Source organism: Malania oleifera, chromosome 4 (genome assembly GCF_029873635.1).
Source record: "Malania oleifera isolate guangnan ecotype guangnan chromosome 4, ASM2987363v1, whole genome shotgun sequence".
NCBI lineage: Eukaryota > Viridiplantae > Streptophyta > Magnoliopsida > Santalales > Ximeniaceae > Malania > Malania oleifera.
The window spans coordinates 29,985,663-30,011,030 of NC_080420.1; the positions used below are offsets into that span (position 1 = coordinate 29,985,663).

Genomic DNA, 25,368 nt, shown 5'->3' on the forward strand with positions numbered 1-25,368 from the left:
CAAGTTAAGTGGTAGGAAGAATATATATAACACAATTAAAGATGTATTGTCATTACTCAACATTGCTGAGAAAAATATAATCTACTCTCAACATAGTTAATCCTCAAACCAATCACCACTTTGAAATCAATTGTATGTCTATAAAGAAGAAATCAAAAACTGTTGGAATTGGTGTGATCCCAAAAGAGGGGATGAATTGGATTTTAAAAAAAAAATATTTTGGCTAAATTAAACATTTACGCCGATTCACCACATATCATATCTCATTCAATATAATGTGTATGAAAAAAGGATTAAACTATAAGTGTGAACATACACGTGCGACATATCTCATTTAAATAAAAGTGTGCATGCAAATAATTATAACCATAAATGAATAAGCATACACATGCTGAATTTAAAGGGTATAAATTAAATGAGATGAGGAGATAGCGACACATTATATTTGTTATCAAGGTTCGGCCAAACCAGCCTACATCCCCGCCTTGGACATACCCCCCAAGGATTCCACTAAACCTACTCACTTAAACGGATAGAACAGAAGTCGTTACAACCTCTCCTTACGGGGCGAGGTAAACCTCAGCTCAATTACAAGGTTGAGCCCAACTTGTCTCACTTACGGGGCTGAGACTCCCTAGGTTCAATTTCCGGGCTGAACTGAACCGGCCTCACTTACGGGGCTGAAACTCCCAAGTTCAATTCTGAGCTAACCCCAACCGATGCAATAAAAACATTTTTGTACATATTACATGCTTCAAACAATAAGTTGAGATGTACACATTTAAGCTCATACAATATATGCACTCTCTAATGATATGCATTATGCTCAATAGAGTAAGGATGTCATCAAATAATTTTGTACAAATAAAATATATGTGAAAAATGAGTATTATTGTTATCTTATAAATATTTTCGCAAATAAAGAATATTTAGAGAATTTATGAATTTAAGCTCAAGAAAATATTTGTGTAATAAATAACTTTCTCCCAAAAATATTTATCAAGAAAATAACAGGGAGAAACCAAAGTTATACTCTCAAAAATATTTTCAAAAATAAATAATAAGTGAGAGTATGCATGTAAAAATAAATGTCCAAAAATAAACATACTCTCTTCAAGAATAATTTTGAAATGAAAGAGTGGAAGAAAGTTGGAGAGTTTTGCTTAAAAGCTTTTGCCCCAAAGAAGAAACTTTAGCAATAAAAATTGGTTTGGGGGAACTTTAATTAACAAAGGTTTAGAGAAAATTTTGGAGTTAATCAAAGTTGCTAATCTAGAGTTATGAGGGGGTATTTATAGATTTTTCGAAAATTATGACCGTTGGGGACACGTTCGGTATTTTGGAAAAGTTTAATTAAAAGTTAATGATATTTTAGAGCTTTTAAAAAATTCCAACCCGAGAGATTCGGACCATATTAAAGGTTCGGTCGACCATAACATTGAGTTCAATCGACCATGGATAATTTGAACTGCAAGTTTGGTCGACCATGTCTGGGCAATTTTGAACCCTTCATAGGTTCGGTCAACCAAGGCAAGGTTCAATTGACCATTCCTCTGAGTTCGGTTGACCATGGCAAAAATGAACTATAAGGTTCAATCGACCAAGTAGTTGGGTATCAGACACGTGTTGGTTCGGTCGACCGAGGAAGATACGTTCAAAATAGAACGATCGACCGTCTAAAGTCAAAATGTTGACTTCCAAATGGTTTGGTCAACCGTGACAATTATAATGCCACAGGTTTGGTCGATCGAGCAAGTCAAACTTTTGACTCCTGAGCAAACAATGGTTTGGTCGACCAAGCTTGTTATTACTAGTTTGGTTTGATTAACCAAATGCATTAACAATGAATATTTTGCCCAAAAAATCTAACGTCGGTCGACCGAAGGCTTTGTTTTTGCCTTGATTTTGACCCTAAAGTTATTTCAAAAATTTTGTATGATTTCAATCTTTTTTAGAAAAAGGTTTTTGGTTAAATGTGCTGGTCCCTAAGGTCTAGCTTGTCTACGGTCATTTTGAGCATTCAAACTTATCATGTAGATGCATGCATTATTACGGACTAGACATATAAAAAATTAAATGTAATACAATTAAAAACAAAATGTCTTCTTCTTTTACTATTCACTCCATGGAATGCGCCAGTTGAAGTCAATTTTAAGTCTTCTGGCTTCCATTTCTATTTTGCCTTATGTGTGTGTTGAATAGTAAACATATTCAAGCACTTTAAAACACACATAAGAAACTGGTGCTTTGTCAGTATCAAAACAGGGATCAGACTCAAAAAGTTAACAAAAACTAATAAAAATAAAGTAAATATGATTTGACACCAAATTCATCTTCACTATCACATGTAATAGAAATGTCAATTAAGATGATCGAGAGCTTTCACTAGCCAAAACAAGTTCAAATAACATCAATGCACTCATTGGCAAGTAACAAACAAAGAAGCATCCAAGATTTGTCAGCCTCATATAAAAGCATTATGACTTCTCTAGAAAAAGGAGTTCAGATCTTCTTCTTCTTCTTCTTTTCCAATTGGAAGGTATTTTATAGAAAAAGTTAATAAGACTAGCAAGTTGGAAAATCTTTTAATTGAACTGCACCACCCTTTTATATAGCTAATAAAACGAGAGTCCTTGAGATTAATTGCAAGATCCTTTTTAAGAGATTAATTCAATAAAAAAAAGTATAGAAATTTTTATTTTTCTCAAAAGATCCAAATTTATAGAATTCATTAAATACTTTTAAGGCCATATCAAGTGTCCTAACAACGATTAAAAAAAAGTGATGATTTGAAATAGTTTAATGAATTAATTTACTTCCTCCAATTAGATAAAATAAAAATTAAAAAAATAAAATAAAATTTATGTTGCTTTGTTGTTGGAGAATCGTTCATTTTGTTAATAACTTTTGTGATCATAAGAGAATAAATACAATCTTGGTTTTCTTGAACACTAGTAGAAGAGGCACATGCATCAATGTTTCCTTTAAGGAAAAAATATTATTTACTAATATTGGTTACAATAATTGCCAACAAGAAACAATAAAATTCTTGTAGGTCACAAAGAAAAATCATTTTAACCAACAAGAAAATTAATTGATTTTTTTTAAACCATTGATCACATTTTGTCATGATGGGAGTGGAAGGGGGGAAACTTTGTTAATAAGATCAAGAGGGGTATACCAATTCTTACATAGATAAATGTTGCCATTGAAAGTGTTTGATGGTCAATTATGGTTCTTAATGATTTAGCTTGAATCTTTGCTTAATCACTCTCTTAATTGTAAGTGTGTCACTACACAAAAGAGGTTTGCTCCTACCAAATTATTTTGTTGGCAACAAAAAAGGTTGGAAAAAGTTATCTTTTTCAACGATAGAAAAGCGTCATTATAAATACATATATTTTAAAAGAAAAAGACCAATAAGATCATTTTTTGGTCGTAAGAAAAAAAAAATAGAATGAAATGAGCAAGATTTGAGTAAGGTGATTACAGGAATAGCTCTATTTTCTCCATTATTAAAAATACAAAAGATAACAAAGCGATCAATTCTATATCCACAATGGTTTCTATGAGCTTTATATGGCCCTGTGGGCTCCTACGATATAGAATCTAACCCCCAAATTTCTTGTGATTTTTCTCTATTTTCTATGCAACCAAATTACAATTAGGATTTATCTTACTCCCTAAGATGACAAGCTTGGATGGTTCTATATAGTTTTCTCCTTCGCTACCCATCCATCTTTACATCTTTGGCTTTGCAAGAAAAATTATTAGATATACTGAGTGTATATACCAAAATCAACATGATTTCACCATATGAAAAAAATATATATACACTCAATGGGGGCTAATATTTTCCCAAATAGAGACAAACAAGCAAGAGAGAGAGAGAGAGAGAGAGAGAGGATTCTAGAGACAAGTTCAAGGGAGAGACTAAGGGTCCATTTAGCTATGGAAAATATTTTTCATTTTCTATTTTTAGTTTTTCAAAGATTTGTAAACAAAAAAAAAAATACTAACTTATTTTTTTAATTTTTCAAATTCCATTTAAGAATGAAGAAAATAAAGAGGTTGTCCAATTATACAAACAATTCTTCGTCTTCTATTTTTAGATTTTAAAATAATTATAAAAAAAACTTATTTTTCAATTTTCCTAAAAGTATATACAGCAATATTTGGAATTGAACTTTGATTTGAATTTGTGTGCATTTGGAAGAAACACAATACATAATCAACTCAAATCAAAGTTCAAGATCCAAATTGCATACTCCGTTATGCAAAGTCAAAAATCTAGAAAATAATATATATATATATATATATATATATATATATATATATATTCCAACTTCTCTATATAAATTTAGTATCTTGAAAAACAAGGTCATGTTTTTGTAATTATTAGAAAAATTGAAAAAAAAATATAACTATTTTCACAAGCAAATATCAAAACTTTTTATTGTCATTCATTTACTTCATACAATATTTTAAATTGAAAAAAATGGCTTTTTTTTTTTTTGTAACTATTGAAAAAACTAAAATAGAAAATGAAAATTTCTTTTCTACAACTAAATAGGTCCTAGAGATCTGCTAGCATGACAAGCTCACATAGTGAAACGATGGAAGAGACGAGGATAGGAGAGTTTTGCACGCGAAGGGATGATGAAATGTCCAAAAACCCAACTAGGACTCCATTTGACTAACAAAATTTCACTGGGAAAGAAGTCGGCAAACATCTGTAAAGCATTTTTAGTGTTCATTCCTCTCCTTCCACACATTTGCATATAGAGAAAGGAAGTTGATAAATATTACTTTTAGTTACCTATTGCCATATGAGTTGTGTAATTTCAAGTGGTGAAACCTGTGGAGGCCCATGCACTCAATCCTGCAAGCCGCTTTGAATTTTAAGGCCTTGGTAGCGATGTTAAGCCAATGCCCGTCTTACCCAGAGGCTTGTTTGGGTCCAATGGCCTTCCTACACTTCTCTACATAAATATGAATGAAACCAATTAACAAGAGTCACCCAACACATCAAAGATAATACATTAAAATTAAATATTGGACATAATAGGTTGTGTAAAACCTATCAAATAACAAGTATGATTACTAAACTCATGACATAATCCTAGATGACAAACCAACTGGCATTGGTTTTTCCTTTTGGCATCAACTGGGGAGCAACTAGTGTTAAAAAAACAAAGAAAAGGAATCCTTATCATGCAAGTGTCAGGATATGCTTCAGAATTAAATCCCAAAAAGGATTCTTGAAGATTGGTCTGTGGTAATGCCAGGGATGAGGAATAGTAATTACAGAAGAGCATCCTATGCTCAGCATGTATACCTCACAACTGTAATTGAACTAGGGATTCCAATTCCTTCCTCACATCCACATGGCGAGGATGTGTTTCGCAGTGGGCTATAAATAAGTGTTTTTGGAGAGAGATAAGGGTCCAGGACGGCAGCAAGTTAGACAAGTTTAATTGTTTCTTGTTTTCATCTCAAGTGTTAAGGGAGAAGAATTAATGGCATCCCTTAAGGCTGAGAAAACTGTTGGCACTCAAGCACCTGCGCAGGTCAAGAAGGAGGCTGCACCTAAACCCACTGCCCCTAAGGCAACACCTAAGAAGGCTGCCGCCAAACCTCAGGAATCTAAGAAGGGGGTAAGCCCTACATACCCACATTTACATAATATACATATATACATCTATGTAAGTTTATAAGAACTTAGATACATGATGTGCTTTAGATCTAATCTCGACCATTATAATGATATATGTATAGGGAAAAGCTGGCAAATCAGGAGCGAAGCACTGACAGAATCAAGGAATACATGTATAATGTAGCTTGACATGTGGAGCATCTATATGTGAAGCCATAAATTAATTAGTTATATTTCAATGTAATTTTAATTAACATCAGTGTGTGACCTCTGGGTATGTGCAGTGGCCTCATCGATGCACTCACCAACTTCTTGTCAGATATAGGGTTGGCCTAATATTGAAATAAACAATATGTTACGCTATATTCAATTTGTTCAAGCTATAGTTTATCCCCCCACCCCCCCCCCCCCCCCCCCAAACACAAAAAAAAAAGCATTTGCTTACTTGAGAGAGGATTCATCTGTCACTAATTTTCCCCAAGTTTTTCAAAAAGCACAAACAGATGGTAACTTTTTGCAGGAAGCTCCCAAAAATGCATGAAATCTTCCTAGCGCAGAGCATGATGTTGGATTATTCACGGTTAGGACTCACTAAACAAAATCAAATGACTGCAAGGAACATAATATATGCATTTTGTATTCATTCTCTTACAATCTCTGAAACAGGAGAAGAGAAATAATAATAAGAAGAAAATGGAGAGAGAGAGAGAGAGAGAGAGAGAAGCATGATGTTGGATTATTCATGGTTTGGACTCTAAAAAAAATCAAATGACTGCAAGGAACATAATATATGCATTTGTATTCATTCTCTTACAATCTCCGAAGCAGGAGAAGAGAGAATAATAAGAAAAAAATGGAGAGAGAGAGAGAGAGAGAGAGACCCAATTATTTGAAGAAATATAATATGTAATTGAAATATGTACAAATGTAAGCCGATGGAAACAGCTACACCTATATATGAACTTTTAGGCTAAGAGGTAGCTGACCTCAAAATAACTAAAATGGGCTGACACTACGAGCCAACTTCAGCATTAATTCTGGTACAAGGCGTCTTCTAGGAGGTGCTACCACATCTTTAGCCAGAGCTTGCACCTCACCAGCATGAATAGTGGCAACTAAATCTTCAAACATCTCATCTCTACCACCCCTCATTGGATCCTGAAAAGCATGCGTACCAAACATAACAAAACAATAAACCAAGTATTCTAAAGATCATTTTCTTTATGTAAAGTTAAAATCAATAGCAAAAAGCATGTGCCGAGATTACCTGAAGAAACAAATCTGTATGAGTTTTTCCCTCATATAAAATTGATTGAGCCTCAACTCCAACTCTTTGAAGAGTATCTGCAAAATTTTTACTGCACACAAGCATATGTTAATCAATAGCCAATGAAAAGCATTTAGAACCTTGTATGTGTTATAACACACATACATCATACATGCAACGTATTAACAGCTGTTAAGTAATGACCAATTTAAGCAGGAATCAATTTTTTAGAAAATATTAACTGTTTTTTTGCTAAAATCAGCCATCCCTCCCCATGCTAGGTGTCCTTGGGATGGCTGCAAGTTTGAGGGAGCAGCTTGAGAGTTTAAAAACCACTAGATCCAAACAACTCATAGGTGGGATGGTCAGCCTGGGTTTAATTTTGAGTCTAAAATTTCATTGTCCACTTAAACCATCCTATGTTCAGCTTGACCAAAAATAAAATAAAATGTGTAAGAGCACTTAATCCCATCCTAGTCCTAGTCCACTTAAACCATCCTATGTTTTCACTGATGCTCAGCTCATACCATCTCATCCTTGATCTTCTCTCCACATGACTTATTAAACCATTTCTATATTACTGGAAACATGAATAACCCACAAAAAAAAAGACCAAAAAACAGGAACATTGTATTTGCCTTAAAATTTACTTTTAAAAAATTCAAGATTTCTAGGTTTCACAGCACCATCTCATCCTTGATCTTCTCTCCACATGACTTATTAAACCATTTCTATATTACTGGAAACATGAATAATTACCCACAAAAAAAAAAAAGACCAAAAAACAGGAACATGGTATTTTCCTTAAAAAATTCAAGATTTCTAGGTTTCACAAGCTTTCATAATAAAAAGCACTTTAAAGTAAACATTTATTACAAAAACAGTGTACATAAAAATTAGAAATTTATTTTCCTTTACTAATATGTTCTACTCCAAAAAAAATTATTTTAAAATGTCTTTCAATAGAAGGATCTTATGATTTTTCTAAAAATTTAAGTGATGATGTTTATATATATATATATTTTCCCAATAGAAATGATGATGTTTATATTTATATGAATATCCATAAAACTTTCTTCTTAGATCAATATGCTGACCAAATGGCAATGATAATAAATTATAACCGAATACTACTACCATTATCACTCTCTTTACATCTCTCACTCTCTGTGTTTGTAGATAAGTGTACAGCTCTCTATATTTAATCATTATTCCAAAAAAAGAAAAAGAAAACTTCAAGCACTAAAGTTTTCTATTTAACTAGAACAGTGAAATCCAACGTACTGCTCAATTTAAATTAATTAGTAAACAATTGCCTTAAAAACAACTCATTACTCAACAGCTTCAATAGAGTAAGCACAAGCCTGGGTATTCCATGCAGTTTTTCAAGTACGTCCCTTCAAATTTGAATGGAACCCTTTACACCTTACATGCAAATTAACATAAAAACCATCACTCCTATTAAGAAAATATAACAATCACCGCCAAGCCTTCAGTCTCACTGTGTGGGGTCAGATAACTGAGTAAAAACATTTTTTTTAAGAGTCCAAATAAAAAGGTTATCAGCACAACAAATGGCATGGGATAAGTTTTTGATTCACCATAACGGAGGGCATGTGATAAGTTTTTTACTGTCTTTAGCATGTCATAATTTCAACCTTTTTAGGATCACTTGCAGATGACTACCAGTTTTTCGTAACCACCCAGTCATGGTGATTGTTTTTCCATATGAAGAATGGTGGAACCATTCAATGTCAACAAAGCACCGAGGTGCACCTTTACTAAATATAGATCTATCCATAATTCCATATTATAAAATCAGGCAAGCAGGTAGAGCACTCATTCACATAAGCAGTTGGAGTAATTCAAAAGTTACCATATCAACAGGATGCCTAACAACTTTGGAAACTAACGACCCATTTAGTTTGACAGAATAGTTATTCATTGGAATAAGATGAAATATAGTTTAAATTTTAGGAATCAAGGGAATAGTCATTCCTTCTATATTGCTAATTATTTCATTCAAGAAGTGATAAAAAAGGAGCAGACATCCCCATGATGAAATTTGAGAATAGGTATTTCTCATCTATTTCTTCTTATGGATTCATAAAAAGTCTCACATTATTATTTGCTTTATAGTAACAACATAATTTTTTGTACAACTATTTGTAACTAATCTACTAAACTAATCTTTTCCTAAGAATAGACATTTCGCAAACCAAACATAACCTAATGGTGTAAGTATATCAGGCTCAAATGCATGCAATCATGCATTTAATTATTTAATTTAAATTCTAATTAACCAAAGAACTGAAGAGTAGTGCACAAAATTTCCCAAAAAGCAAACCACATCCAAACAGCTTCATATTTTGATTTGATTTTTTAGGGCTCGTTTGGTATTATTGTCAAAAATTACAAAAAATAAAAACCAAAAACTAGAAACAAAAACTATAAACTATAAACTAGCAACATGTTCGTTCAATATTTATAAAACTAAAATAAACTAATAACTTATAAAAAAAAAATGCTCATTGTCGTCTTTAAATCAAACAATATTATAGAAATATGATTAGAATAATAAATTTTCAAAATAATACACATTAAAAAAATATTATAATAAAAATAAAATTATTATAATTATTATACTCAATTGTTATACTTTGAAAATTTACTTTACAATAAAAATTTATTAAAATTGAAAATATTACATATATACTGTAATTGGCTTTATTATTATTTTTTAAAATTTATGTATATTTTTATTTTAATTATATTTAAATTCATATGATTATTTTATTTTAATCTTAATTTAAAAGTGTCTAAAATGAATGATTTAATTCAAAAGAACTATTTTTGGATATTAAAAACAGTAAAATCTGATTTTCAATTTCTTTGCAAACACGATAACTGAAACAGAAAACTAACAACATAAACAAACGTATTTTTAAAATTTATTTCTTCATTGTACAAAAATAGAAACACAAAACACAAAACAACAACAAAAACCAAACAGGCCCTCAGTTTCAGCTTTTCATTTTTTCAAAAACTCAGTGTTCAATTACAATTTAAGTCTCACAAGTTGAACAAACTGGAAAAACAAATGGTAATTAATTTTTACTTTTATTTTTCAAAAATATTAGGCTTTTACTTTTTGTAGTTTATAGATTTTATATTTATTTTTTTATTTTATATATTATTTGATTTCTGTATACTTATATTTATACCATTCTCTTTACATCTTGCGTAGAAGAATCCTAGTACGCATGAGTGTCAAACTCAACTATGACAAGAGAAGCCACTTTTGAGTCCCCCCCCCCCCCCCCCCCCCCCCCGGCGCCCAAACTTCTTCCCAATCAACGTGAGACAAGAGATTGTTAGGGGAAGGGGATGATTCTAGCAACACAAACACAACACAATCACACAGAGAACACAAAAGAAATACGTGGTTTGGCCAAACTCAGCCTACGTCCACAAGAGAGAGGGAGTCTCACTGTATGATCAATAAGAAAAATACAATGGAGGAGGAGAACACACTCTAACTCAACTCAAGCTCAAACCTCTCTGCCTCACACACAGCTCTTTTGATTCTTCTGCACTCTATATATTTTTCTCACACACACTCTCCGCTTTACTTTACAAAGCAATGTATTAATACATAGCAGAAAGGAGCATTGAGATGAAGCAACAATAAAAACGAAACGCATGCTCCACGAGTTGTATCTTCCGAAGCAAAAATAAATGCACCCACATGGGTGGGTCAACAAATCACCCCCTCCAAACATGTGGGGGCAACCAAGTGTTCGCTACTCTGATGCTGCAACACTGTGACCTCGCCCTAGTCTCTAGGCGTCCACACCCCCTCAAAAGAGTGCCTGCACCCCCTTACTGAGGTGCTGATGTAGGGATCATCTTTTGGATGATTTCAGTAGATCTAGGAGACGCACTGAATCTGAGCATAACTTTAATTTCTCTTTAGTCACTATCTTTGTCAACATATCTGCTGGGTTTTGACTGTCAAGGATCTTCTCAACTGCTAATACCCCTTCATCTAGAAGAGATCTGATGAAGTGATAGTGGAGTCCAATGTGCTTGGTCTTTGAGTGAAATGCTGAATTCTTCGTCAAGTGTATGGCGCTCTGCACCCATCACCTGCTTGAAACTCAACTCTGTCAACAAACCCTATAACCAAATCATCTCTTTGCTAGCTTCTATCATGGCCACATACTCTGCCTCTGTAGTAGATAGAGCAACGATTTTCTATATCTGTGATATCCAACTAATGGCAGTAGCAACTACTATGAATACATATCCAGTAGTGCTTCTTTTGTGATCTATCTCGTTAGCAAATTCTGCATCTACGTATCCCTACAATGTCAGATCACTTTTGTCAAAGCATAAACATTTGTTAATTGTACCTCGAAGATATCGAAATATCCAATTTACCACTTCCCAGTGGATTTTTCCTAGATTCGACATGAATCTGCTAACAGTTTCCACTGCATGACTGAGATCTGGTCTCGTGCAAACCATGGCATACATTAAGCTTCCTACAGCTGAAGCATATGGCATTTTGTCCATTTCTTTCTTCTCTTCCTCTAACTCTGGAGACTGAGTCTTTGATAACTTAAAATGAGCGGCTAATGGTGTGCTAACTGCCTTAGCATCACTCATGTCGAACCTTCTGAGAATCCGTCTGATGTACTCGACTTGAGACAACTGCAAGGTTCCCTCCTTTCTGTCTCTAGTGATTCTCATCCCAAGCATCTGCTTTGTTGGACCCAAGTCTTTCATTTCAAATTCAATGGACAACTGTCTTTTCAATTTTCTAATCTCGTCCATGTTTGATCCTGCAACTAGCATGTCATCAACATAAAGTAAAAGAATTATGTAACCTGATCTATACTTCTTGAAATAGCAACAATGATCAGCATTGCATTTGCGATAGTCATTCTTTTGCATGAAGCCGTAAAATTTCTTATACCACTGCCTTGGAGTCTATTTCAAACCATACAAACTCTTATTCGACTTGCAAACAAGTTTTTCTTTGCCTTTCTCTGCAAAACCTTCAGGTTGGTGCATGTATATCTCCTCCTCTAGATCACCATGGAGGAAAGCAGTTTTTACATCTAACTACTCGAGGTGTAAATTCTCTGCTGCAACAATGCTCAAAACTGTCCAAATGGTTGTGTTTCACAACTGGTGAGAAGATTTCTGAGTAGTCAATACCTTCTATTTGTTGGAAACCTTTGACCACGAGTCTTGCTTTGTATCTTCTCAAACCATCATGCTCTTCTTTTATGCGGTACACCCATTTTTTTTGAAGAACTTCTTTTCCCTTGGGTAATCTAGCTAGCTCCCAAGTCCTATTGTGGGTGAGGGATTTCATCTCATCTTTCATGGCAAGTTCCCACTTGCTAGCCTCATCCACCTGACATGCTTCATCATAGCACTCTGATTTACCAGCATCAGTTAGTAACAAATAATCCAAATATCTCATATTCGGTACATGTGGTCGGGAAGACCTCCTCAATGTCAAAATTGGAGTATGTGATGCTTCAGTGTACTCCTTTATGATAGATTCCTCTGTCTGGGAATTATCAATAGTTTGTTGTGCCACTTTGCTGTTAGTGAAATCATCCAACTCTACAATATTGGGGTTATATAGTGCGGGATTACTTGTTTTGATCATCCCAGATGTGGTAACCAAACTCATCTTCACCATATCCAAGAAGTGTGCATTTTTGAGATTTTAGATCAAGCTTGCCCCAAGCCTGATCACTAATATGTACATAAGCAACGCAACAAAAACTTTTAAATGTGAAAGTTTTACCTCTTTTTTGCTCCATACCACCTCTGGTAACTAGAACCGCAATGGTACTAATGGACTTCAGTTGATTAGATAAGCAGTTGTACTAATTGCTTCTACCCAAAACTGCTTTGGTAAACCTGCTTGTAATTGCATACTTATGGCTCTCTCAATTAAGGTTTTGTTCATTCGTTCTGCTACGCCGTTGTGTTGGGGTATACCTGGCACATTTCTTTCAAGTCTAATCCCATGCTCGTAGCAAAACCTTTTGAATTCTCTAACTTCATATTCACCACCATTGTTTGATCTTAGCTTTTTGATTTTTAAGTCTGTTTCATTCTCCACCATGGCCTTCCATTTCCTGAAAAACATCATACACTTCAAATTTATGTCCCACACCTTCCTAGAATGGTCATCAATAAAGGTGACGAAATAGGATTTCCCGCCAATGGATGGAATTGGGCTCGGTCCCCAAATATTGGTGTGCACCAGCTCTAATTTTTCTTTCTTTGGAGTTCTGTCGAATGTCTGAAAGCTGACTCTTTCCTGTTTACCGAAGATGCAACTCTCACATTGGTCAATATTAGCTAACTGGATACCTGGTATCTTTCCCTTTGAGTTCATGATTTTCAAACCTATTTCACTCATATGACCGAGTCTTTGGTGCCATAGGTTTGAATCTTCATTCCCTGCAACAACTGAAATTGGCATGCAAGCATCTGTGGTCATATAAAGAGTACCAATTTTCTTACTGCGCAAGTATGTCATTGCACCTTTGGAAATTTTCCAACTATTGCCACAGAAGGTTGTAGTGTAACCTTCACTTGCAAGCTATCCAACAGATATTAAATTTTTCTTGAGATCAGGGATATATCTGACATCAGTCAAACTCCAGGTGGTACCTGTCAAATTTATTTTTGCTTCTCCTTTTCCTGCAATTTCACAAGGTTCGTCATCACCAAGATAAACATTGCCAAGATTTCCAGTTACATACCTGTTAAGCATTTCTTTGTTGCTTGTTGCGTGAAACAAGACTCCAGAGTCTAATAACCAAGACTCTCCCTTTCTTTTGAAAAAGCATAGTAGTGCATCTCCTTCTCCTGAAGAAAAGGCGACATTTGCTTCGGTCTTATTTTCTGGCTCCTTCTTCTGGGATCGACATTGATTTTGGTAGTGGCCAGTCTTGCCACAATTCCAACACTAGATCTGCTTTTTTCTTTGAGCGTTGTTGGAATTTCCTGGAGCTCTTGATATGGATTGTCTGCTTCTTGATCTTCCACAGTTTTGATTTCTATTTAAATTTCTACCCCTAGTCTGTTTCTCACCTTGTGTGACCAAGGCACGCCCTTGGAGGTTAACGGTTGGCTTTCTGAGGGTGTCAGTATCCTATAGTGAAGCCATCACTTCTTCCAAATTCAAGCTTTCCTTACCAACAAGCAATGTTGTGACAAGACTATTATAAGAAGGTGGTAGAGATGCCAGGAGAAGAAGTGTTTTATCTTCTTCTTCAACTTTTACACCAAGACTCATTAATTGAGTCATGATCTTGTTATAGTCATTTATGTGGTCAAAAATATTTACCCCTTCTTCCATTTTTAGCTGATAGAGTTTTTTTTTCAAAAATAACTTGTTTGTTAAAGATTTTGACATGTATCTCTATTCTAATTTTTTCCATAGCTCAACAAGTGATGATTCATCTAACACAGAATATTTAACTTCATTTAATAGGCATAAACGAATAGTGCTGACCCTTTTCATTTCCATCTCTACCCAATCATCTTTGATATTTTCTAGCTTCTTCCTGACAAACAACTTGATCAAGTCACGCTGAATCAAGATATCCTTGACTGTACTCTGCCAAAGACTGAAATTGTTCCGACCGTCAAATTTTTCCATGTCCAATTTGGATAAATTATCATCCATTATAAAACAACTTAAAAGCTGATTTTGGCAAAAACGACTACACCAATGCGTTCGGAACGGCCAAAATAGCAAAGAATGAAATTGGCCCAATTTATGTGAGCCCCACTGATGATGTGGTAGGTGGGCCCCACTAGTGACGTGACAAATAAAAAATTTCTGGATGTGGCAACAGACAAGCATTTCTCCTTCTATTTGGTTCAATTATTTGTGCAGGAAAAAAAAAGTATCCCTCCTTACATTTTAATAAATGAAGCGCCCACTTTTTTTTTATTTATAATAAAAACCTCACCTTTATTTTTACCTTTTTTCGTTTGTTGTGACTTGCTGGGGAAGATTGCTTCTTCCTCTTCACCTTTCCGTCACTGTCTCTGCATAGAGAAAAAAAATGGTGGTCTTCACACACTAGGCAACCAGACGCGGTGGAGAGCTCCGACACGATCAACACGATCAGCAGCTGTGCATGATCTTCGCGGGAAAGCAACAAGGAGCTGGTATAGCGGCGCATGAAGTCGTCGTTCACGCCTCTACGACTATTGTCCCAGCTTCATCTTAACGTTGCCGAACCCGAAGGTAAGCTCAGATTTTCAATCACGCTTCTCACCTTCCCCAAGCTCTGATACCAGTTGTTAGGGGAAGGGGATGATTCCAGCAACACAATCACACAAAGAACACAAAAGAAATATGTGGTTCAGCCAAGCTCGGCCTATGTCCACGGGAGAGAGGGAGTCTCACTGTATGATCAATAAGAAAAATACAATGGAGGAGGAGAACGCACTCTAACTCAACTCAAGCTCAAACCTCTCTACCTCACACAAAGCTCTTTTGATTCTTCTGCACCCTGTATATTTTCCTCACACACACTCTCCGCTTTACTTTACAAAGCAATGTATTAATATATACCAGAGATGAGCATTGAGATTAAGCAAAAATAAAAACAAAACGCATGCTCGAGGCTGCACATGCTCCACGAGCTGTATCTTCCCAAGCAAAAATAAATGCACCCACATGGGTGGGTCAACAGAGATCCACCCCTACGACCACTCTTTCTTAAAATATGCTTCCCGGTTGCTGTTGTACATCCTCCCTTGTCCCAAATCAACAAGGGAGGAAAATGGGAAGCCACTCTTCCTTTGTCACAATAATTGCAATGTCAGTTGCTTGGGTTAATAGCTATTGCTGGGCCAAAATGCATCAGCTAATAAGCTTTTATGCCTTATTTATGAGGCAAATTTCTTCCGTTGGGCTTTGCAAAATGTAGTCTAAATTTTTTTTTCAAATTATTTAGGCTAAAAATTGATATAAGAATCAATTTTTTGTTCTTTGCAGTGTGGTTCATAAATTTTAAGAACCAATCACTAGAGTTCTGTCCTCAGTTTTGGCAAAAACCGAACCAAATCAGAGTACACCCCTAATGGAGAGATTTTGTAATGGTTTTTATCAGCAGAGAGTCCACTTATGCTTCTCTCATCTGTGGGCAGATGTTGAAGAGTACGAGAGTGTGAAAATAAAGATTTAAAGACAAACATTCCATAAACAAAGAGTGCAGTCTCACAACTCCACATCTCGCCTAAATATGTTTTGGTCTCTGCTCAATAGTTTCCAGCTTCTGCACTGATGTCCATCTTGTTTGCTTTGCTTTGATGAAATCAGGGGGAAAATCTATCCCCAACACCAAAAGTTCATAAAAGAGTTACCCTTCCAATCCATTTCAGATAAACCACGGAGAAATCAAAAATCCCATCTAGCTAAAGCCCAAATATAAGCAAGAAAAACCACTCTATCACACAACTGACCCAAGTAAGAAGGCTAAACATAATCTCTGACAATTCTATATTTCAAAGAGCAGAAAACCAAGATACTGCCCAAACACCTTCCTGTTCCTACTCTTACCAAGTCCCAACACTTTACCCTCAAAAAATCTTCCACATTAGAGTCTCCATCCCCCCCAAAAATAGTTAAAAGCTTACACATTACAACCTGACAATGAAGAAAAAAGTGCTGAATGTCTCATTGGAAGCTAAGCACATCACATGGACATTTAGGCCAGTTGCCTCGCTAGACATTCCAATGCCTAACTGTATAATTTATTATTGAGTAGAAGCACTTTCTCCCAAAGGGAAAGAAGAAGAGGAAGAGAACTTAAGGGCCTGTTAGTTGTGGAAAAAGGTTTTCTTTTCCATTTCCAGAAGCCCAAATAATTACAAAAATGCCATCTTGTTTCCAATTTTCAAAGTCCAAGATTTATATGAAAAATCTAGAAAACAATACTTGCACAAAAGAAAACTGGAAAACAAAGTGACATTTTTGTAATTGTTTGGAAAAAACTAGAAATGAAAATAAAACTATTTTCCACAAGTGAACAAACCTAAAAGACTGCAATAAGAAAGATTTAGAAGGAAAGATACCATAATTATCCCCTTGCTAGGCTCTAAAATCACATCTAGCGGACTAGGTCTAGGATGACAAACATGGAAATCAAGTACACTCGTGAGAATAGCAATCCATTACACTTCTTTTTGTGTGAGATTTTGAAAGAAATTATTTATAAAGACACAAACATACACGCGCGCAAAAGAGACTTGTCTCCAAAGAATAAAAGGAAGCTATAGAAGCATCATGAATGAAAGGGGGCCTATACAAACAAAGAAATAAAAGCAAAAACAACGAAATATCATCCCTGAAAAGAATTAAATTCCCAACACCAACCTATTAGTAAGTGAAAATAAAAAGGTGAGAAACTTCATAAATAAATTTACAACTTAGGCAATATGTGTCCTATCATGAAAACATGGATTTTTATATTTATTTTTTTTTCCCATGAATCACGGGTCAAAGACCTATAGCAAAAACACTGCCCAATTATTCCACCCATAACAATGAAGATCATACTTACTCTCAAATAACCTTATGCCAGAGAAATTTAACTATAAAGGAAAGCACGACAACCATCCCAGCCAAGTGATTCCTTCTACCATCACCTGTACTGGACCATTTGAAAGACAGGCGCTAAAATAAGCATAATATGAACCCCACTCCACCCCCCAAAAAAAACATTAAATACAGAAGTTATATATATACATACCCGCTTCCAACTCTCTAATCTCTTTGCACTCATTCCATGACCAGATCCCAAAAAAATAATTAGTCTAGTACATAGCATTTGAATTAAGTCAAAAGACTAAGACAAAACGAAGCAACCCGCTATAGAGTGGAACTCTTCAATCTCACTCTAGCCATTTTAACCACCATGCCACTTTTAGTTGTATTCTTTTTTAGATAACAAAAGAATATATTAAGAAAAGAGAAAAATTGCTTCCTAGGAAAGGATAAGAGATCCTCTAAACAAGAAAAGAGAAAACAAAAGAAAAAAAGAAGAGAATAAAATCAAAAGCAAACCTAACAAGCTCTAAATAAGAACACCCTTTTTAAGCCCTTCCTATCATAGTTGACATGACTCCCGAACTCTGTAAATTTGTCATTTCACACTAGCCTTTCTTCATTTTTCTTTTAGCACCATCCAAGTGAACTTCATTCCCTCCAGGATCAGCCAATTAAAAAGTAATAGGAAGCGGTGACATCCCAATTGAAGTTTGGATATGCCTAGATAAAAACTAAATTACTTGGTTAACTGATTTATGGGGTGGTTGGAGTATCACAGGATGGGACAAACAAATCCAAATACTTGTAGAGAAGAATTTAAACGAAGATTTTGAAATGGATGGGATAGGGTATTACTATATTTTACATATCACTCAAATGGGATAATTTGTCCTCTAAAAAGGAAATATTGAATGAGTTGATCATAAATTATAAGATTTTGCTATACTAACACAATTATAAGAACTAATAAAATGCTCGATAAATAAAGGAAAAGTACTTCAATACTAACATACAAAAATATAGGAGATATTAGTAGTAACTAATAAATATCATTGAGATAACCTATTGATTCATACAACGAAACTTTTTTTTAAAAAAAAAACCGCAATCTTTATTGATATGCCCTCACTTTTGGCAGAGGAATACCGTGGTTACAAGACAAGCATTGAGAGATTATAGATAAAGAAATTAAACCCCTCCCAAAAACAACACCAACAACCAACCAAACCAGGACTACAAATCCAAACAATACTAAATAAGAAACAAATCTAAACAAGCCAATTAAAAAAATAATAATCAAATCAAAAAATTTAAACCCACCAAACAAAAATCGAGAGGTTGAACTAATGACGAAAGGAAGTGAGACCCAACCTATCCATCCTAAGGATACCTTTCATAAAACGTGGTAAAAGATGTTGTCCTTCGTAGATGACATTGTTTCTCATTTCTCCTTCTCTAATAAGAAAACCAACTGCACTATTGTCTTCTCTATATTGATGGATCACCATGAAGTTCATTCCTAGCTCCGCCACGAGGTCCTCCCAAAAAATCCCAAAGATACCACAAGGTACATCTACCTTTCCGAAGCCAATAAACAACAATTCGCGAGTCACTTTCAATAATCACATTAAAATAATGAAGTCGTTTGCATAGACGAATTCCTTCAAGAATTGTTTTTAATTCCGCACTATTATTCGTACCATTGCCAAAATAGCTTGAAAAAGCTACTTTCACCATGCCATGGCAGTCTCGAATAATTCCTCCACCTCCTGAAGTACCCGGATTGCCCCTACAGCTCCCATCACAATTAAGTTTTATCCACCCTGCTGGGGGTTTAACTCACGAAATAATTTTTCCAGGCCTAGCGCAAACTCCCTAATGCTAAACTTGAAACTCCTTCAAAATCATAATGCCCAACATCTTCAATTTTCAAAAAGAATTAGAGCTCTCAACTAAAGAACTAACCCAGTATCGAACACATCTCCACGTCTGATCCGCACTTTGATAAACTTCTTCCATTCTCGCTTTGCATCTTCGATTCCAGAGGCACCACGTAATCAAACACGAAATCAGTCCGATTAAAATACATTTAATAGACGATTTTCAAGCATAATAGAACCAGTTTGCAATTCTTTTTTTCCAGGAAAAAACCGTTGGAAAGGAATCCCCAACACCACACTAGCCCAACGCCAAACCTCTGAAGCTACCTCGCCTAAAGAAAAAATATGATCAGTGTTTTCCTGGCTTCTCTGCACGCAACAATCACAAGTCAAAGCCATCAATATTCCTTTGGCCTAAATTCTATCATCTACTGCCAAGCATTTGAACCAGACTTTCCATAAACACATTGAGATTCTTCTAGACTAAAGAATGCCAAAACTAGTTATTCCACTCAAAATTATCACTTCTGCTCCTCACTGCCTCCCATGTCGTTTTTGTAGAGAAATTACCGTCAAGGGCAGGCTTCCAGATGAATATATCCTGACCACTTTTACCAGCTAGCACATTATGCAAGATTTCCATTATTCTGTCGGCCCCAACCAATTCAAGTAATAAATTAGAGTTTCAATTGTTATTCAGCCAGCAATCCTTAATACACAGCTTCTTGTTTGAAATATCCTCAGTGCGCACAGCTAACGGGCTTGATGTAAGCCACCTATCGAACCAAAAAGAAGAGCTTCTAACCTCTCACCAAAATTTTAACATTATCCATAACTTTCGGAATAGTGGCCATCATTGATCTCCAAACCCGAGAGTCATTTGGTCTCCCCTTCCTTATTAATAAATGATCATTTCTGCAATATTTAGCCTTGAAAAAACCTGACCATAGATTGTTAGAAGTGAGCAATCTGAAAGCAAATTTCATGAGCAGAGATTTTTGGACTTCTTTAAGATCTCTCAAGCCCATATCCCCTTCCAAGATAGGTTTACAAATTTTCCCCCAAGAGCGCCAATGAATTTTTCTTTTACCTTCCACCTCTCCCCATAAAAAATTAGCAAGAAGAGAGTTAATGCGAGAAAATGTGACCTGTGAAACATTAATAACTGACATCAAATGTATAGGCATGCTAGACAACACATGTCTTAATAAAATCAATCTTCCACCTTACGAGAGCAACTTAAATTTTCACCCTTCAATTTTCTTCCTTATCTTCTCCACAAGAGGCTCCAAGATCCTAGAAGACAATTTTCTAAAAACCAAAGGCGCACCCAAATACGTAACTGGGAATTTATTTTCCATGAAACCTGTGATTCTCAATAAACCACGTTTCCGAGCAGGAGTAATGTATTTTGAAAGGAATAACACAGACTTTGTCTTGCTGATTTTTTGACTCGACCACTTCTCATACATCTCCAAAGTGTAAACCAAATTTCTAATAGACCTTTTTCCCACCATTTGCATACAACATGACTTTACGGAAGAATAATTGCACAAATTCTAAGGATAAAAACAAAGATTTCAGAAAATCAATTTGGTCTTATGCCAACCATAGGAGGCTATATATCTATTAAGAAGATTAATGGAAATGTTCAGGGGAAAGAAAAGAGATTTGCACTTTATTTTTATTGACCAACAAAATGCCTATGATAGGATACCTAGGGAAGTTCTATGAGGGGTTTTAGAAAGGAGCGTCATCAAGGATATGTAAACTAGAGTAATGACCAGCATTAGGAATAGGGGTGAACAGAGTAGGTGTACACCAAGGGTCTACTTTAAGTCCTCTTGCATTAATGATGGATGAACTTACTCGGAGTAAGCAAAATGAGGTTCATGAATGTTATTTGAAGATAATAAAAATATTGTCTTGATTGATGAAACTAGATGTGGAGTAGAAATTTAGGTTAGAATCATGGAAAGACGCTTTGGAATCTAGAGGTAATAAGATAAGTAGAAATACGATAAAATATATGAAATGTAATTATAGTCATGATAAGAGGAATATTGGAGAAAAGATTAAATTTAATGGTCAAGAAATTAATAGCTCTAGTAGATTTCAATAACTTTCTATTGTGTAAGTTAATGGAGAAATTGAAGAAGATGCAATACATAGAGTTAAAACAAATTGGGTAAAATGGTGGAGTATTTTTGGTGTGTTATGTGATTGTAAATACCCTTAAAATTAAAAGAAAGTTGTGGGGCAATATAAGACCAGCTATGCTATATAAATCAGAATGTTGGGCAACTAAGAAACAACATATTCAAAAAGTAAAAGTTACCATGAGAATGCTAATGTGGATGCATGGTATAACTCTAAAGGATAAATTAAAGAATGAATGCATTCATTGTAAGTTTGAATCCAAAAAAATAATGGTAAGTTAGGGATAGCACCCATATAAGATGAGATGGGGAGGAGGGGCAGCTGAGATGGTAGGGCAGATGCAAATAGGCCAAATAATGCACCAATGAGAAGGAGTGAGTGGCAAATGAAGGGGAAGGGTTAGACCTAAAATAACTTGGAATTAGATAGTGAATAGGATTTAACAGCCCTCCATTTTTCAAAGGATTTTCCAAGATCGTGCACATTGGTGGAAAAGGATTCATGCCAGCCACAGTGAATAGGATTTAACAGCCCTCCGTTTTTCAAAGGATTTTCCAAGATCGTGCACATTGGTGGAAAAGGATTCATGCCAGCCCCACCTAGTGTGATTTAAGGCTTGGCTTGGCTGTTGTTGTTGTGTTGTGGTAATAATTAATTAATAAAGAATATACAATTTTTTGAACCAATGAGCCAATCATTTGAGGATGGGTTTTTAAGTTTTATAACTAAACTGAACCATTGATCTAACAGTTGATTTCATGAAGAACCTATTACTCATAATTTGAAGATGGGCTTTTAAGTTTTGTAACTAATCAGTTCAATTCAATGTCCAGTTCTGCCAAAACCAAAACAATTGCACCCCTAGAATACACCATAACGTACAGCAAGAAACATATGTCCAATTAAGGTCATATTATCAAAATAAAATACATTTATAACTTGAAAATCAGTAATAGCTCACTTCGGCTTACAAATGGTAAATGCAATCATCATTGTTTGTTTTAGAGGAGATTCAGACCTGGCATCTGATGGAATGGAATAATCTGCACTGCCATGAAAAAGGATAATAGGGGGCAGAAGAGAAACGGCAGTTCTAATGCTTGGGTCCTGTACCATTACTTCAGGTGAAAAACGCCTCAAAGACTGTTCACCCTCCATTATGCTGTATTGAAGAAGACACAACCATTGTTCAATGGAATGATGGGCATAAAATAAGATCTAGACTAAGTTAATGCACATCTAGGTGTAGCAATAAATCATGAAGGAAGGAAACAAATATCTACCTCAAAAAGATGGAACGGTACAGTCCTCGACTATGGAAGTGATCAACTAGCTCAAACAAATTGTACCTGTCCACAGATGTTGGAAAATAAACTCAAAACCAGTTCATGCAAAACCAAGAGAGCCAACCAACAAAAATTGCTTCTCTGCACCAGCTAAAACAGCATAGATCGCCCATCATTAATTAAATTTGTAGTGCTCAATGCAGATTGCTGTCCCATGATGCCTTTTAAAGCATTCTCTGCTTGCTTGATTTATAGAGAGCACATCACTGTTAACAATCTAGAATAACCAGTAATGGCACATGTAGTCTGGTACCCAATGACAATTTCAGAACTTTAAATTTGTTGCGTCACAGTTTCACTTCAAAGTGAAGAAAAAAGCAATGTCAGTCAGGTCACTGGGCCTTAACACCCAAATACTACAACCAAATATGCAGTTTGAAAATTAAATCCTTTCTACTTTAGAAGAAAAAATAATTTGAGTACAGTTTTAAAATTTATGAAGTCTGAACCTCTATCAGAATGCAAGTGCATCATTTAACTGATCTCAACTCGGAGATCTTTGAACCCAAATTTGATGACCACAACCATCCAGTTCACCCAATTCAAGAGATTACACAAACTGTTCAACAAAAAAAAAAAAAAAAAAGGCAAAGCAAAGCAAAGAAGTCATAGATTTTTTGGTTGTGTAATTGGGTAATTGTCATTACAAACATTAAAATATTACCCTCCAGATAAACCGAAATATGCTTTTATCTGGGAGACACTCCAAGAAGTACTTTCTCCCTCACCAGCCTCTTTAAGTGCCTGCTCCAAGAGAGTGCAAGCAGCAATATGTGCACCAGCAGACTGTCCCATTAAATAAACCCTATGCATAAAGAAATAAAAGAATAAATAACACAGTGATAAGTTTAAAAAAGCAGAAAATTGTCACGCACAGAAATTTTAAGCGACCAATATTTACTAGTCAATGTTTCCCAGCCCTCCTAATCTGGCAAATTAATGACTGATCTTCAAATAGGTTGTTCTTTCCTTATTAATAAATTCTTCATTTAATCTAAAAAGGGCTGCTTACAATAAGATCCTCTAGTTTATGATTTTTTTTCAAAAAAGGCTTGAACTTTAAATTTAAGGGAAAAGAGCCTGAACTTCTAACTTCATTCCAATATGAAGCAAACTCTTAATAATTTGAGCCATCTTTGATAGAATGCCCAAAAAGGATACATGTGAGGTCATATGAAGAGAAGTTTTAGTGTGCGTTTGTTTGGTGGGGCAAAGGTTTGCGGAGTAGACTAGACTAGCTAAGTTTTTTTACCTCTTACCAAGAGGCATTCTTGTCTTATTATTTCTTTTTCCTTTTTTTTATTACAGAGATGGCTTAGCTGGGGTGGGATCGGCCAGCCTTATACACATACATGGACTAAGCACCCCCTTCTTGGCTAGTCCTATTCACTGGTGTGTTGTACCAAACATGGACTAAGGATGCATTTGTTTTTGCAAGACTGGAATGGAATGAATAGTACTGGACTGGACACACTGTGATGGTTATCCTGTCCCATGTTTGGATTATCATATATAAAAGACATGTTTTTTTTTCTTGATAATAAAGGACATGTTAATCATTCAAAAGACCAAATACTCTCAATAGAAAGAACAACAAAACAAAACAAAATGAAAAAAGGGAAAACAAAATGGGGCAGAGTCTTTCTATTGGTTAGCCACAGCTGGCCCATGGGGAGGGACCAGCCAGTAAGGGTGTGCAAAATTTACCAAGAAATCAAAAAGCGCACCAAAACCGAACCAAATTAAGCTTCAATCATTTTCCAGTTTTGGTTTCAGTTTTTTTTTTGCAAAATCAAACCAAAAAAAACAGAAAATATACATTTATTTATTAATTAAATAAAAATATTATAAATTTATTAACTTTTAAATGGTACTTAGAGAATTCTTTACTTAGGACATTTGATTAGTTATTAGTACAGTTTAACTAGCTATATGACATGATTTTGTGGGCAAATTAATCAAATAGCAGGCACACAAAATACTGGACTAGACTGGCTATGATGGTTATCCTGTCCCATGTTTGAATTATCACCAATAAAGGACATGTTAATCATTCAACAAACCAAAATACCGTTAATAGAAAGAACAACAGAATAGAACCAAAAAAAAAAAGGAAAAACAAAAGGGGAAGAGTCTTTTTATTGATTAGCCACAGCTAACCGGCCCATGGAGCCAGCCAGTATGGGCGTACAAAGTTTACCGGGAAACCGAAGAAAGTGCACCAAAACATCCACCTTTTGATTACAGGAATAAGGGAGACCCAATCCCTTTTCTATCTTCTGATGTGGAAATTCATAGTGGGGGAGACAGCTGCATGCTTGGAGAGATCTCTGTCCCAGATCAGAAATGCACAGAAAAGTCAGCTTCCCCAACTTCCTATAAAAGTCATTGCCCCAGTTCAGTGCATACGGTCCCACCCTCAGAAACCAATTTGTTCAGTTTGGTTCTCA

At 35.2% G+C, this 25,368-nt stretch overlaps 1 protein-coding gene and 1 long non-coding RNA gene across 3 annotated transcripts in view; one reads left to right on the forward strand and one right to left on the reverse strand.

Annotated features, from left to right (window-relative positions):
- Positions 1–25,368, reverse strand: part of LOC131153195 (isoprenylcysteine alpha-carbonyl methylesterase ICME-like) — a 50,203-nt gene that overhangs the window by 15,726 nt on the left and 9,109 nt on the right. Inside the window, exons 7-12 of one of the 2 annotated variants that reach the window (XR_009136185.1) lie at positions 23,583–23,723; positions 22,856–22,921; positions 22,591–22,734; positions 6,924–7,014; positions 6,643–6,814; positions 4,820–4,982 (exon numbers count right to left, since the gene is read on the reverse strand). Coding sequence is in view for 1 of the 2 variants with exons in the window: in XM_058105340.1 (XP_057961323.1) it covers positions 6,653–6,814; positions 6,924–7,014; positions 22,591–22,734; positions 22,856–22,921; positions 23,583–23,723 (604 nt within the window). In the remaining variant the exon portion in view is untranslated. Of the gene's footprint in view, positions 1–4,665; positions 4,983–6,642; positions 6,815–6,923; positions 7,015–22,590; positions 22,735–22,855; positions 22,922–23,582; positions 23,724–25,368 lie in introns of those variants that run through there. The other variant, XM_058105340.1, reaches the window with a different exon arrangement.
- LOC131153196 (uncharacterized) lies at positions 5,359–6,019 on the forward strand. Its single transcript, XR_009136186.1, has 2 exons — positions 5,359–5,657; positions 5,779–6,019. It is a non-coding gene; the product is annotated as an uncharacterized LOC131153196 (long non-coding RNA).